The sequence below is a fragment of the Poecile atricapillus genome, chromosome W, assembly GCF_030490865.1.
Source record: "Poecile atricapillus isolate bPoeAtr1 chromosome W, bPoeAtr1.hap1, whole genome shotgun sequence".
Lineage (NCBI taxonomy): Eukaryota > Metazoa > Chordata > Aves > Passeriformes > Paridae > Poecile > Poecile atricapillus.
Window position 1 is genome coordinate 26,407,203 of NC_081288.1, and position 14,897 is coordinate 26,422,099.

At 51.0% G+C, this 14,897-nt stretch overlaps 1 protein-coding gene across 2 annotated transcripts; it reads right to left on the reverse strand.

The window, feature by feature from the left end:
• Positions 1–21: 21 nt before the first annotated feature.
• Positions 22–14,675, reverse strand: LOC131591994 (85/88 kDa calcium-independent phospholipase A2-like). 2 transcript variants are annotated; one of them, XM_058863179.1, is made up of 16 exons: positions 14,309–14,675; positions 13,583–13,798; positions 12,144–12,324; positions 10,803–10,990; positions 9,520–9,616; positions 8,589–8,771; positions 8,289–8,397; positions 7,562–7,714; positions 5,970–6,060; positions 5,062–5,225; positions 4,399–4,549; positions 4,084–4,220; positions 3,326–3,480; positions 2,410–2,577; positions 1,779–1,852; positions 22–1,279 (listed from the first exon to the last, which is right to left on the reverse strand). In XM_058863179.1, the coding sequence occupies exons 1-16, from the start codon at positions 14,515–14,517 to the stop codon at positions 1,138–1,140; spliced, it is 2,418 nt and encodes an 805-aa protein (XP_058719162.1). In that variant the 5' UTR covers positions 14,518–14,675; the 3' UTR covers positions 22–1,137. The 2 variants fall into 2 exon arrangements, with proteins under 2 accessions (XP_058719162.1, XP_058719163.1); XM_058863180.1 differs by lacking the exon at positions 7,562–7,714.
• Between the last annotated feature and the right edge of the window lie 222 nt (positions 14,676–14,897).

Genomic DNA, 14,897 nt, shown 5'->3' on the forward strand with positions numbered 1-14,897 from the left:
AAAGAAAAGACCACCATGGACTACATTGGAACCAAATGCAAATCCCTCTTTATTTTAGGACATGTTAGTTTCTCACAGAAACAGGCAGCAGCAGTCCATTCACTCAAAAGAAAAACATTACAAATTCAGTTTTTCAGGTTACTCTTCAAAACACCTTCAGATAGATACATAAATTATTTATAAATATGCAAAAATTACTGCAGAAACAACGAGTGGTGTAGCAATCACAGTAGAATTTCCAGTTGTAATAAAAAAGTAAATCCAAATTGTCACAGGGTTGGCTTCTTTGCTGGGAACCGATCTTAGAGCATTTCAGTTTCATGTTAAGAATAAAGAGAAATGATCTCTCTACCAAGCCAAGGCTTTTGTCCCTTCCACTGAACTTGCTGTGAGTAAAGACAGGCTTTCACATCTCAGCCCCTGAGCAAAGTGTTACACAGCAAATCAGTGGCACAATAAAGTCCTGGGTGGGGAGGCTGCTCCTTCCCCAGGCATAGTGTTGCCAGCCCATCTCAGAGGGGAAAGGAGAAGCTGTTGCAGAAGACAACTGTCTCAGGAAAGGCTTGCCCTTCTCCCAAGGCCAGTTGCAACTTTCTGTATCATACCTGCTGCAAAAACTTGCAGCATTTCTGCTCCCCTCCAAATTGGGTGTGTTGAAGGAAAAATAATCCCTTTTTCCCATACTATACAACCTGAAATACCTTAGGCCCAGTGGGCCAAGCAATCCCTGAAGCTTTATCAGGCCTAGGCCCACTCTGTGACACAGGAAGGTGCACGGTGCTTTGTCAGTGGAGTTACTGCACAGACCGGAGATGTTCCAGCTGCTACAGCTCAAGACAAGTAGGTGAGGGCTCTGGATTCTGAGCCAGAGAGCAGGGCAGCAAAACCAAGCACAGCAGCAGAGATGGGTTTACAGCACAAAGATAACTGTCAGCATTTCACAGCTATCATACATGTCATACATTCTGTGTCAGGGAATACATGTGTATGTGCACTGTTGTCTATTCAATACTAATTCCTCTCGACTACTACAGGTCTCTCCCCTACCTCAACACCTTGGCTCAAGGGCAAATCTGAGCCATTTCAGCATCTGCTGCTCCTTGCCTTCAGAACGCAGAACGGGAATCTCCAGGTCAGTCATCGGCAGAGATACTGCACCAGCTGCTCGAACTGCTCCCGCTGCTGGTAGATGTAGAGCTGGGTGTCCCACAGAGCGTTCACCAGCACAGCGTCGTTCACCTCGTCCAGCATCACCTCTGTGTGCAGCTGAGGGCTGAGCCTGTGGACAGCGAGACAGCATCACCAGCTGGGCACGGACACGGAGGTGGCCAGGCACGAGCCTGCCAAGCAGGACACTTCCACTGAGCAGCTCCCAAAGCCAGGGTGCTCACTGACCCTTGACCTGTCAGGCTTGCAGAGCAGAGGCCTTCCCCCTCCTTCAAGGCCCAGCCACAGTGGAGCAACTGCAGCACATGAAGGACAAGTCTAAAACAGGCTGTGCAGGGTGGAACAGGGCAGGATGCACATCCCAAAGGACTGTGCAAGACAGCACCTCCCAAATCTCCCTCAGCTAGCCCAGACCAGGCATGCTGGGTGCCTCAGGTCATGTGGAAGGCCAGGGCACTCTCCATGCTGTCACTGAGGCGTGTGCAGGGGGCAGATCTGCACAGGCACGCCTCTGGAGGGGATGCCATTTGGGATGACGCATGCCACAGCCAGGTCTGAAGCGAGAGGGATAAAAATAGGTCTGTGCAAAAGAGTGGAAAGGAAGCTCCTACCGGAAATATGGGACATCCGTCATCTCACACCAGGCCCTGGCACGATCCACAGCTGGGCCATCTGCGTCAGTGCACTGCAGGAGAAACAGGCCCGCAGTTACAGCCTGGCTGCTCTTCCCCTGCTGACCACAGGCTTCCCTGGCACCAAGTCCAACTGCACAAGTCCCAGAGGGAAAATAAAAACAATGGCATCCTGGATGGCACTGCTTGCCACCAAGATTTGGGTGGCTTTTCTTCTTTATTTTTAATATAAGGACAGTGCTCCTGATCTTTTTTTTCCCCATGTTGCTCAGATGATAAACAACGCTTCCTGGAAAGATACTGAGTTTCACAAACTCACACCTGCAAATGTTCCTAAGAGTCACTGACTACCATCTTGTCCTTAGCTCCTTTCAGCTGCAAAAATATCCCTTGGGCATGAGTGTCCCCTTTGGGGCACTCAAACCCCCAAAGAGTCAGACAGATCTTCAGGCCTGCAGTGCTCCTGCAATTCTTAAGTCACCAAGTTACATCCATGGCCAGAGCAGTTCCAAGGAAATAGAATTTCCAAAAGGAGGAAGCTGGAAACCTTTTCTCCCTCCCCGCAAGCAACCCCAGGGGTCTTTTGCCATCCCCTCCACCCAGTACTCACACAATCCACCACCATCTTGCCAAGCTCCCTGGCCCCGAAGACGGTTTTCGCCAATTCCCAAGGGTTTGAGGGGCGGAAAACATCCACAGAGCTCACTGGGACCTGTGGAGGCTTCCCTGTTCCCAGGGAGACCACCAACCCCAATTTTTTCACTTCCTGCTTCCGACCCTGAGGACAAACAAAAGATCTGTTTGTAATGACCAACAATGAAAGTGAAGCATGTCTTTCACAGCAGCTTCCTGGGGAAGCCCTGAAAGCCACGGCAAAAGGCTCAGCTGCCTTTTCTTCCCCCATCCTCCCCCTGAGTAAGGCTTGGTGAGACAGCTGTAACCCACAGGACTTCAACAGTTGCACTGCTTTCTCCCTTCTCCCCTGACCACACTCAAACCCATGGGACCACCTTGGAGATGAGTCCTAGGACCAGATGGCCATGAAACAGTCCAACTCTTCAGTCATTTTGGCAAACACCTCCCCCCCCTTTCAGTTACAGGGAGCAATTAGCTGCCACTGGTTATTCAACTTTTTTAAGAAGTTGCCACACCTCAGAAGGCATCCACTCTTCATCCTTGCAGAATACCTTGCTCTTGTCTTCTCCATTTATTTTTGGGCAGAAAAAGGCCCTGCAGAGCCATGTCAACAGCCACACACAACTATCAACTGAACTATCCTTCTTCAAAGAAGCAAGGAGAGGCTGATGAGACTATCTCCCCCTCTCACACCCTTGTTAGAAGAGATATCTCACCTCCCAGCCACTGTTCCCAACACATATCCTCCTCCATACACTCCCTTTTGGGAGTGCTGCACTACTAACTTGTTTACCCACTAAGATGCATCCACTCTCACACTCACTTCTTCAAGAGAGGCTCAGTGGGGCCAAGAAACTCCAGTTACCAGTCAAGGCTAAGATTTCCCTCACCTTTTTGATCAGTGTCTTGTTGTACTCATGGATCTCTGCCATGGCATCAAGGGTGGGGTTGTTGGCCAGCAGCCCTCCATCCAGGAAACGTCCAATGGGTCGGAAGTAAGTGGGAGCTGCACCGCTGCAGCGGGCAGCACGCCACACAAGCTGCTCTGCAAGGGACAGAGAGCAAAAGGCCTCTTGCAGCAACTCTGCTGTACACAAAAAGCATCCCAGCTCCACCAACACAAATCAGGATGGCTTGTAATCCCAGGAAACCTTGCCCCTCCCAACTGTAGGGCTTCTGCTTGGATGCACAGGATGACTCTGCGGGGCTTTAAAATATGTTCTCACCACTTCCTACATATCCTGGGTCAAATTCACCCTCTATCCATTTCCTTACTGCTATTTTGATAGTGAACCAGTTATGTGTGCCAGACAAGGCAGCAAGCTGGAGGGGGCTGCACACTTTGGTTACACAGCTTTTCCATGTTTTCTCATGGGAGCCCAGGGAAATATGCTGACTGTACACAGGACTCCTCTAGCAGACCCCTTTCCTCATGAACCTTGCTAGCCAGGCCCTGTTCCTGGTACAAGAGAAGGCAAGGGAAGGAGAGAGGAGAAATGAGAAGCATCACTAGGATCTAGTTACAAGTCAAGACCAGGGATGAGCCATTGCTGATTTTCAGAGCAATAGGAGGAAGAACATGAAATCTGTCTGTGAGGGATGAAACCTTCCCAACCAACCAGCTGGACTTCCGTGTGCCATCATTTACCTTCTGGCTGAGTGAGTGGCTGGAAAGATGCACTTGTCTTGTATTCAGTGGAGCATTTTGTCTCTGGTACAGGGTAATTCCGGAAAAGGTGGAGCTCAGCTGGCTGTCGGTCACACAATGTCCCTGTCACCATAACCCTGGAGAAGCAGACATGACAGAATAGGAGTAAAATGGAAAAAAAAAATACTTACGGTTTCAATAGTCTGCACATCTGCTCTAAGATCTGCTCTAAGGAGAGGCTGAGCATCTCTGCTGAGACAGGTCTAGAGCACATGTGGGACAGCATCAACCAGCACAGCCTGACACAGGACTTACTTGGGTTTTCGGACATCTGTCATTTTGGTGTTTTCCCCAAATTCCTTCTTCAAGAACTCATCCAGGGGCTCCGACTCGTAGGGCCGAGACCCCCGGAACACCATGTCCTTCATGCGGAAGTACAGGCAGCGCATGTAGTCCATGGACTTCCCTGAGATGGGCAACAGTGTTGCCAGGAGCAGGCAGTGGGAGGAAAGGCAGGCAGAACAAACAGCACATCAGAGCAAGGATTTCCCAAGACAAGCAGAGGACGGGAGGCATCACTCCCAATCCAACTCCCTTCCCAAGCTGCCTGTCACCTGCTTATTTTCTCAGCAGCATGACTGGGAAGGATTACAGGGGAAGAGCAAGCTTGGACCAGTTTCCCGTTACCAGAATATCAATCACCTTCCTCTAAGGCCTCTGTGGAGAGCACAGGAAGTACAGAACACTGAACTCTGCCACCATGCACTCCCCAAAACCCAGAAAGCTGCTCAAAGCCAGCTGACATGAGAAGCAAGCATGAAGCCAGGTCGAGGGTTTCCTTCATTAAGGAACATCCCTTCCCTCCTTTGGCAGGCAGAAAAGACTTGTTGGGACTCAGACAGCTCCCACCACACATCTGCTCCCCCGAGAGGAACACTCAGGCCCACCGGTGTGAGAAGGGACCCGTTATGTCCTTACCATGTACAATAGCCAAGGCCAAGATCCCTCCAGTGCTGGTCCCCGCAATCCAGTCAAAAATCTCACGAATGGGACGGCCTGCGGCCTTTTCAATAGCCAGGAGAAGCTGGATGAGCACAAGGCCACGGATGCCCCCTCCATCCAAGCACAGAAGCCGGTCCTGACTGGAGAGAGACAGACACAGATGACTGGGAGCTGTGGGACAGATTACAAATCACAGAACACTCTGTGGGAACATGGCCCTGGGGACGGGAAGCTATGCCACATTGCTGCAGATAGCGTAATTGGTGAATAAATAAATCCAGCAGTGTCTTCTCAGGTGCAAATAAAGACACATCCAATCAGCGTTATTAATAATTAATAAATAAGCTGGTGCAACATTCTTTGCTCTTGCATAGCCATCTCTAACCTTTACACCAGAGAGAGTCACCAGCCAAAACAACACCCAAGTCCCTTACTACACAGTAATGGGTATTGTGTCATAAATAAAAAAAGCAGACAGACCCAAATCCTGCCAGCAGCACTTCAGTGCCAACTCCTCCTCCACTCCACACAAGGCGAGGTGCTGGCACTGCCAAGACAGTGCAGAGGAGCTGAGTGAACATCAGGGCAGTGTGTAGCGATGGGGAAATCACAAAGCCGAAACAGTGCTGGCTGCCCAGTAGCACAGGGGAGGGACAGAGCAGGGTTTCAGCTCCTCAGCTCAGGCTCCACTGCAGCTCCAGGCAGGGATCATTTATAGAAACAGAGATTTCTCAAAAGATGCTGGAAAAACTGCAATGTTGATGGACACAAAATAATGTCAGCTCTGAGGATGCCATCCACATGGGTGTGGGAGGGGAGGATTCACACACAGATTTCACCTTCAAGTTGCACAGGAGCCTGGACAGAAGCTGTTCCTCACTTACTTTCTTCTAGCCTCACTGGGCATGTCCACAACATCTGGTGCCTTCAACAACTGTCCGAGCGTTGTGGAAATATACAAAAAGTCCTTGTACCCTAGAGGGCCATGAACATGCAAAAGGAAAAAAAAATAAATTAGAGATCACCAGTGTGGAACTGATTTCTACCATAAACAAAGAGAGAATATCCAGCTCCCTTCCCCATCAAATAAAGGTCCCTGCAGGAGACACAAGCCATCTTACCCACAGCCAACAGGTACCCCCCAAATTTAACTCCACACCAAAGGACAGCAACACCACCCTTTAGAGCAGGCAGCTGTAGATGCACTGGAAAAGACAGGATTTGGAGAAGCAGATGATGTGCACAATGGGTGAGAGAAGGCAGAGCCCAGCAGCGTGCCCACTATGCAGTTTACTGAAAGCTGTTAAGATTAAACCTAAATCTACTCCTCAAAGTAACCTAGGCAGGAGAGCTGTGGGGACAGGGTGACTTGTCATTACCCCTCAGCTGATGTTCACCCAGGCCACCCTGAGTGCGGGGCACCAATCCAAGCTAGGTGAGAAGTCAGCCTGCGAAACCAAAAGAAGAAAGAATGGGGGGAGAAGTTACAGGCCAGGCCAGGAGGTGGCTGTGGATGACGGTGAATTGCAGTGAGGAGTTTCTTCAATGGCCAGAGTCAATGATAAAAAAGGGTTTTGCTCTGTCACTGCATCAGAGCTGAAACTGGGCATGGGTTGCCTTCACTAGGCTGTGGTGAGAAGAAAGTCCTGGTGTCAGCAGCCACTGAGATTTGTGGTGACACAGACACATTCCAGGATTGTCCTCCAAAGGACCACAGGAAAGCCTTTGCAAAGAAAACCTCCAACCTGAAATGGGAAGTTGTCCACAAGCAGATGTTAGCTGCTTGCATGCTCTTCTCATGACCCTCCAAGTCAACTCCTCCGCTGCCTAGTCCACAACCCCTCTTGTTGCCTCTTCCTGAGCTCTGGAGCCTCCGGAAGGCAGAAATCCTGTCACTTAGAACAGACCCATGTGCTTATTCACACAGTCTGGGCAGCACAGACCACAAGATTCAACACAATCCTATGTCCCAAGATAGGCTTTCCCTATGCATTAACAAATCCCATGATCAAGCTTGCTTATCCTCAGGCTTCACCCTTTCCCAGCTGCTGGCCTCCAGGATCTGAATAAGTGACACTTCTTAAATCTCCTTGTGCCTAGCACAATACTGGAAAGTCCTCAAAGCAGACCAGCAAGCACCTTCCCTTTTATACATGACCCAGTGGATAAAGTACCTGCAGGCTAAATTCCCCCTCTACCAGAGATGTGAGGGAATCAGTCTTTTTACAGAGCTACATTGTATCAGGTCTATAAAACAAATGTTTTGAGCACAAGAGTTTAGAATACACACAGAGGAAAAGCAGAGAAAAGAGATGGGATCCTGCAACAGGTGAATGAGGACAGAGTCACCACAGAGTCACCAGACTAGTGAGAGCTTTGACAATTCCCAGAGAATGACTCATCTGAAGAAGAGATCTGAGACAGCACTGTGAAGCAAGAAGGAAGAAGAGCGAGGGAGGGCCAGGGAAGGCTTTACCTAAGCTGTTGAGGTTGCTCCGTGAGGAAGGTTGGCCTTCCAGGAAGGAGACAGCAGATGATGCCAGGCCTGGGGAGTCAGTGTTGGGAGGTGGGTGGCAGCGTTCGGTCCCTACAGTTTGCAGCAGGTCTAAGAGCACTTTCCGGTTTGCACCTTAGGCGATGAAGGGGGAGTTACAGATCAGAAAGAGAATCAGTGCAGACAACATGGGAGCGTGCTCTGCCGAATTCATAGCAGGCCTGACCCTCACAAAGCCTCTGGGATGACCTGGGGAAGGGCAAAACACATCCCAGGTATTTCTCCCCAAACTCCAGGCAGCAGGAGTATCCAGTGCTGTGCAGTTTCAAGGGTGTGTGCCACAGGCTTCTTGCTTTTGAAGAACTGCCCATGTCTACCTGTCCCTGGGCAGTTCAGCAGTGCTACATGATCCCACTGTGAGCCTGCAGTGCCTGACATGGTGACCCGAAAGAGGGGAGATGCATGCTAGCTTTTCCTCTTGCATCTCTGTGTCACAGAAGAGAAATTCATCAAGGGCTATTAACACAAAGCCTGTGCTGCTAGCAAAGTAGGTGCCTACTACGTGAGCAACTAGAAGCTGGGAAAGCATGTTGGAGAAGCATCACCCATGCACAGCATGTTTTCACCTCTCCCCAAGTCACTGTTTTGGCCACCAAAAGGACACAGGATGCTGGGCTCACCCTGTAAGGCTGCTGACATGCTCCCTCACCTTTGCTGCTCCTGGCTGCCAACAATCCTGGTGTCTCCCCAAAATCATTCGGGATCTCAACATCTCCTCCAAAGACAATGATTGCTTTGATCATATCCAGGTGGTCATGCTAGAAGAGAAGAGAAAGCTCAGTCAAGAGCCATTACACAATTTCTCATTCCTTCCCTCCATTTTTCATTAGCCAAAGCACCCACAAGGGAACATCACATGAAAGAGCCAGAATTTCAAAGGACTCTGTCACCATCTCAACCCTTCAAGAAAATCATCTCTCCTTCCCAGCAGCCTCTGCAGAAAGCTCACCTTCATGGCCAGGTGCAGCGGTGTGTTGCCATCGCGTCCCCGGGCGTTGGTGTGGGCGCCGTGTGTCAGCAGGACCATGGCGCAGTCCAGGCGGCCCCGCTGGACCGCAATGTGCAGAGCCATGTCGGCCGTGCAGCTGCTTGCGTTCACATCTGAGCCATACTCCAGCAGCAGCCGTGTCATCTGTGCCACATCAAGAAGAGATAAAGCAGTTGTGAGGACAGCCAGCTGGGCATCCAAACCGTCCAGGTCTCATGGCAAACAAAGCAGGGGAACAGGAGGCAGCCTTAGCCTGGAAACAGCTGGCTGGCAGAAGCCAGCTGAATTGTTCCAAGCAGTGGGGTTTCTCTGTCTTTTACCACAGAACTAGTTAGTGGCTGCACAATCTGGCTGGAGCTTCTGGATCCTTTGGGACTGATACACAACTATAATGAATGGCTGAGATCAGTGAAGAAAAAAACAGTTCCTACTCAGGCCAGGATACTGAAAGGGAAAATTTTGCCTTCTGAGCTTCTCTTTATAAGCCAAGAAAATTCAAGTTTGCTCTGAAACTCCACAAGACATTTCTGAGAGGAATGGGATACTGCAGGAGAGAAAAGAGCCCTGCTATAGCAATGCCTTCTGCCTGCAACAAGCGTCATTCAGGTGCTCCAGCACAGCGTATCACCATCCTGCCCAGCTCTGGCAGGAGATGGACTTTCACCCACGTGCCACCACTCTGTGCCTACCTCACACTTGCCCTGCAGTTTCTAAGGCATCAAACTCTTTGCTCCCAGGAAACTGGCAGGTAATGAGAAGAGAGCTCCCTCCAGGGGCAACTGTGCTTCATGGGATGTGCACATGCACTCAGAAAGGCAAAGTTAGCCACAGAAGGAATTAACTGAGTGCTGGATAACAGCACAGGCCCTCCCCAAGGATTGGCTCTATTTACCTCTGCATTCTTTGCCCAGTGCAGTGGAGTGGCATCGTAGCGTGGGTCCTTGGAGCAAACCTGGCTGGCATCTGCCTCGAGAATGGCCTGGGCACACCTGGGAAAGACAGTGAGATGACAGGATGGGTTGCTGCTGCCTTCACTCAAGGCCTCTCACATCACCACCTGCCTTCTGCTCAGAGGAAAACCAGGAAACCCTGCAACAGCAGGAACTCAGCACCTGCGAGTTCCTCACCTGCACTTTTGTTTTGCTCTTCACAGAAAGTGTGGGCACAACAGGAAGCATACGTGCCAAATAGTGTTGGGAGCAGAAGAATCTCTCCAATACAAGTTGTGGAGTAACATCTGCGTGCTTCTCTAATACAGGAATAAGGCACTTCTGGAAACTCTCCAAACCTGAGAAGATAAATTCTCCTCCTCTCTTTCCATGGAAACGTGGGAATATAATTATAATAGTTAAATACTTGCTGAAATTAAGTACTTCCCTATGAGTGGAAAACCATACCTGTTGTGAACAGACCAACATCTGGTGCCTAGAAAACAGGGTAGGCAGACTTATGAAATTTGATTATCTTCTCCACTACCACCAAAAAAATTCTGTACAAGAGATGGAGCCCCAGTGCAACCTCAGTGACCTATGCCCATTCTGAGCTTGTGAATGTGTGTCTAATGTTGGGAAGTACTTTTCAAAATGCTTAAAAAACAGCTACCAGCAGCCAGTGCTGCCTTGAAAGCCCTGTTTGTAGAGCTTGAACACTTTCTGAACATTAAGTCTTATAAAGCATATACAAAGGGAATTGAAGTTCTCCAAAGAAAACAGAGAGTAAATATTGTGCCTCCTTTGATTCAGTTCCAGAATGTGTTATTAAGAGTCAAGATTATCTCTGGCTTACAGGAGGTAGGAAAAAATAAGCTTTGAAATGAAAGCTTTTTAGGATCAGAGCACTCAAAGACAGAGGTAAAGCACTTAATACTATTTAAGCATCAGTCAATTGTTTTCCTACAGCTCATTCTGAGAAAAAGTATCTCCCAAAGTATCATTTTAAATGTGTTTTTCTCCTGATGCCTGATACTGAATAAGGTATCAATTCAAGGATAAAATGGTTTTATTCTGAAAAATAAAATTATGAAATATTCTGAAATATTTCATTTCTTTCTTTCCCATACCAGCACTTCCCTGTTCTTTTGCCAACGACTACACACAAGACCTGTCCTACTGAGCACAGCCCTGGACAATGCCAAGCAAGCACACAAGTCCCCAGAGCGGAGGGGACATTACATACCCCTTCTGGGAGAACTTCAGTGCTGTGTGGATGGGGTAGCCCAGTGTCCCCACAGCGCTGCAGCTGGCACGGCACTTCAGCAGGGACCGAACCATGTCCTCCTTGCCCAGCTGGCACGCCAGGTGCAGAGCTGTCAGCCCCTCGTGGCTCAGGTGGTCCAAGCCAGTAGTTGGGGTTCTGCCCAGGAGCTGGAAGGAGGAGACAGTAAATAAAGAGACAAACATGGAAGAGCACTGTGTCTTCTTGAGCTCCCAGGACAGACTCTGGAGAACTGCACCCCTCACAATGCTACAGCCTGTCCGCTCCATCCCTGCTCCCTCTAAATTGCAGATCTGTTATGTGCTGACTAGTTTGCTGCAGAAAAGTATCCCACTGCCACACTGAGGAAACCCTGCAATCCCTGGTGCACACAAGAGAAGTGGGAATTTAGTTTCTTTTCTCTGGTTTAGCAAGGAACCAATACACAAAACAAACAAACATGAGACAGATCAGACAACAAGACAAGTTGATGCCACCATAGAAATAAAGAGGATATCTTTTTAATACGAAGTTCCTAATTGGCCACTCCACAGCATGCCAAGCCCTGATTCTCAGCCTACCTAATCATCCATTAGGAAACTCCAACACAAACTGGTAGGCAGAGGGAGAGCTGTCACAACAGGTATTGGGCAAATGTGGCGGCTGCAGCCGTGGGGAAGAGTCTCAGGCTCACACCAAGTCTTGGGGAGCTGAAAGATCTCAGGAACCATGTGCAAGGCCACCCACACTTTACAAACCCTGTCACTCTGTCTAGCACTTCTCAGCAATCAAGAACACCTATGACTTCAGACTGTCTCTGCCCCGAGGTTCTGATCACTGTCCTCCACGCAAGGCTACTCAGTTGAAACAGCAGGTCCTGCAGCTCAGGAGAGCAAAGGGCAGCTCCAAACTGTCCTTCAGCCCGTGGGCAATACATGATCCCCCACGGCAGCCTCAACACACACTTTCCTACAGGAGCGCTCTGCCCGAAACCAAACACCCTGCTTGCAGGAGAGAGGGAATGGACAGCCATGAGCCTGAGGAAAAGCAGGATAAAGGCCTGATGCAGACAGCAGTGAAGGATTACTTTCTGAGGAAACCTGCTTAATGTCCTTGTTTCAGTTCTGGGAATCTGTACTCTCAATATGGGAAACAGCACCAGTAAAGAGGGGATATATGAGGCTGAAATCAGGCTCAAGCAATAACTCAGCAGAGGGAACTGACTTTTTCTTTGCCTGTCTGCAGCTGTTTTCCCATCTCTATCACAGCACAGAGAAGACCCAATCTAGTCTCACTTTCTCCCAGACTAGCAGTCGTTCCCACCTCAATGATCTGGGGGTTGTTTCCTCGCACAGCATAGTGGAAAACAGTCTCCCCGTTCCTGTCGGTGATGTCCACCCGCGCGTGGCACTCCAGCAGCTCCAGCAGGCACTCCATGTCCCCCTTGCGGCACGCCAGGTGCAGTGGGGTGCAGCCATCCTCGCTGTCCGTGCTGTTCACGCAGCTGCAAGGAAGGATTCAGCGTGAGGCCCAGGAATGGCCATGGGGAGAAGGAGGGCATGCAGCTGCTCCAGGAGCTGACACAGAGGTACCCTCCACATCTGTCCCATCTGGTGTGAACCATGAAGATCAGGAAAGCTCAGCCTCTTGCCAGGGAAGAAGCACAGGGAAGAGCCATCAAGTAGCCCTGCCCTGGACTCTTTCCCTGATATGCTGCTCCTTTTCCTGCCCTCCATATGGAATCAGTTCCCTCTGCCCAAAGGAAAGCAGAAGGCAGGTTACAGTCAGCAGCCTGGCAATGGTGCTGCTATTTGCCCTCCAATTCCCTAACTCCCCGCCAGTCTGCCCTATCCTCAGTAAACTTGTGCTGGTTTTGGCCAGGGTGGGTAGAGTTAACTTTCTTCACAGTGGCTGGTGTGGGGCTGTGTTTTGGATTTGTGCTGAACACAGAGCTGACGATACAAATATGTTTTTGCTACAGCTAAGCAGGGTTTACACAGAGCCTTTTCTGCTTTTCATACTGACCCACTGGTGAGGAAACTGGGGATGCAGGGGAGGCTGGGAGGAAACACTGCTGGGACTGGTGACCCCAACTGACCAAAGGGATTTTCCAGGCCATATGACACCATGTTAGTATATATATAAAGAGTGGGGAGAAGTAGGAAGGGGGGAACATTTGTAGTGATGGTGTTTGTCTTCCCAAATCACCACGATGTGTGATGGGCCTCTGGAGATGGGTAAACACCTGCTTGCCCATGGGAAGCAGGGATTCAATTCCTTGTTTTACTTTGCTTGTGTACATGGCTTTTGCTTTCCCTTTCTTTATCTTAACCCAGGTTTTCTACCTTTTACCCTTTCGATTCTCTCCCCACTCCCTCTAGTAGGAAAGTGAGTGAGTGGCCGCGTGCAGGTTGGCTGCAGGCTAGGGTTAAATCGCAGCAGAACTTCCCAATGACAAAACAAGGCCTTGTGGCCAAAAAATGTTCCCAGACAGTCCTACTGTACCTCCACTCTCATGGCTTACATAGGGAGCAAAAACCACCCCTAAAATCTGTTCCACAAGGGTTGCAATAACCTAACCAGTGTCTCTAGCAGGACACTTTAATCCTTTACTTCAAACACCAGAGCCTGAGGCTCTGCAGCAGCATGCTGAAATCCACCAACCAGCTTCTACAGCAAAGAAGGGATACTCTAACACAGCCCAGCCTGCCCTCCCAAGCTCCTTCTGAGCACTGACCCCCTGGAGACACCCTGCTCCTTGCCTCAGGATGTGGTTGTGCCGGAAGTTCTCCCGGTGGCCAAACTCCACAGCAATGTGTGCAGGGGACCAGCTGGGGTAGCTGCGGATGCAATCGCTGAGCTGCTGGAGCTCCTCCAGGGACAAGGGCTGGCATGAGCTCTCGTAGAAAGGGCGCAGCTGCCGGGCATATTGCTCAAAGTACACCAGGGCGTCTGCCTCGTTGTCCACCTGGAAGAGCCTGGAGAAAAGGCAAGCACAGGGTTCATCCTGCTCAAAGGAATAACCCAAATCCCGTGTATCTGAGGGAAACAGTGCTTTTCCAAAGGGAAGTGGTGGGAACTTTCCTTTTCTTCTTCAACTAGTGTCATCCTTGTTCCGAGGGAAGCAAGGAGACTACTTCACTGGAAGCGAGCATCCCTCTTCCTGACCAAGGTTAGGTTTCATTCAGAAGTATCCCCTAGATGCTGAACCACAAACAGGAACGACCAGAAATGCACGTAGACCTATGGATGCCCTAAACTATACCACAGCTGCCCGCTGTCGCTGTGTTTGGACCTTGTCCTGCTTCCACGAGAGGTTTTGCAGAAACTCCTCCCCCCGCACACGCATGGGCCTTCCACCCCTCCCAGCCCACCTGCTGCCCCAACACAACACCCCACACCCGCGGCCTCAAAGCAGCCCCGGCACCAGCAGTGTCAGGACTTTGGTTTCCCACGTCAGGAGGGATGGCCAAAAGTCTGTCACTCACCGGAAGGCGACCTGCGGGCTCTGGGGATTCACCAGCAAGCAGTCCCAGGAGCGAGAGAGGCTGTTCTTGTAGAGGGCCACCCTGCCCTCCTCCCGCAGGCAGGTGTGACCGGCGTACTCGGCGGCCGGCACCTCCCTCACGCGGTACGGGTTGGAGAATATGTGCGTGACGCTGCTGAACGTGTCCAGCAGCCGCCCAAAAAACTGCATCTTCCCAGAGCCTCAGGCGGCTTCTCCTGAGGGAAAGGCGGCCACTGGCTCCGCCCGGTCCCCGCCCTTCCACGCACTGTGCGACCCGGAGCGCCGCCGGGTGACACCGCGGGGCCGGGAATGGGATGAGGGCGGAGCCGGGGATGGCGCCGGGCAAAGCACGACGGGCCCCCAGCGCCCCCCGCGCGCCGCCCCCCTCCGCGCGCACCGCCCACCGCCCCCCGCGCGCGCCGCCCGCCGCCCGCCAATCGCCGGTACCGCCCCCCGTGACGGGCCAATCAGCGCCGCCGCTTCCGGGGCGGGGCCATGGGGGGCGGGATTAATGCCGCGCCCGCCGCCTGCCGGGGGAGGCGGGCGGAAGGGCGGGAGGCGCCATCTTT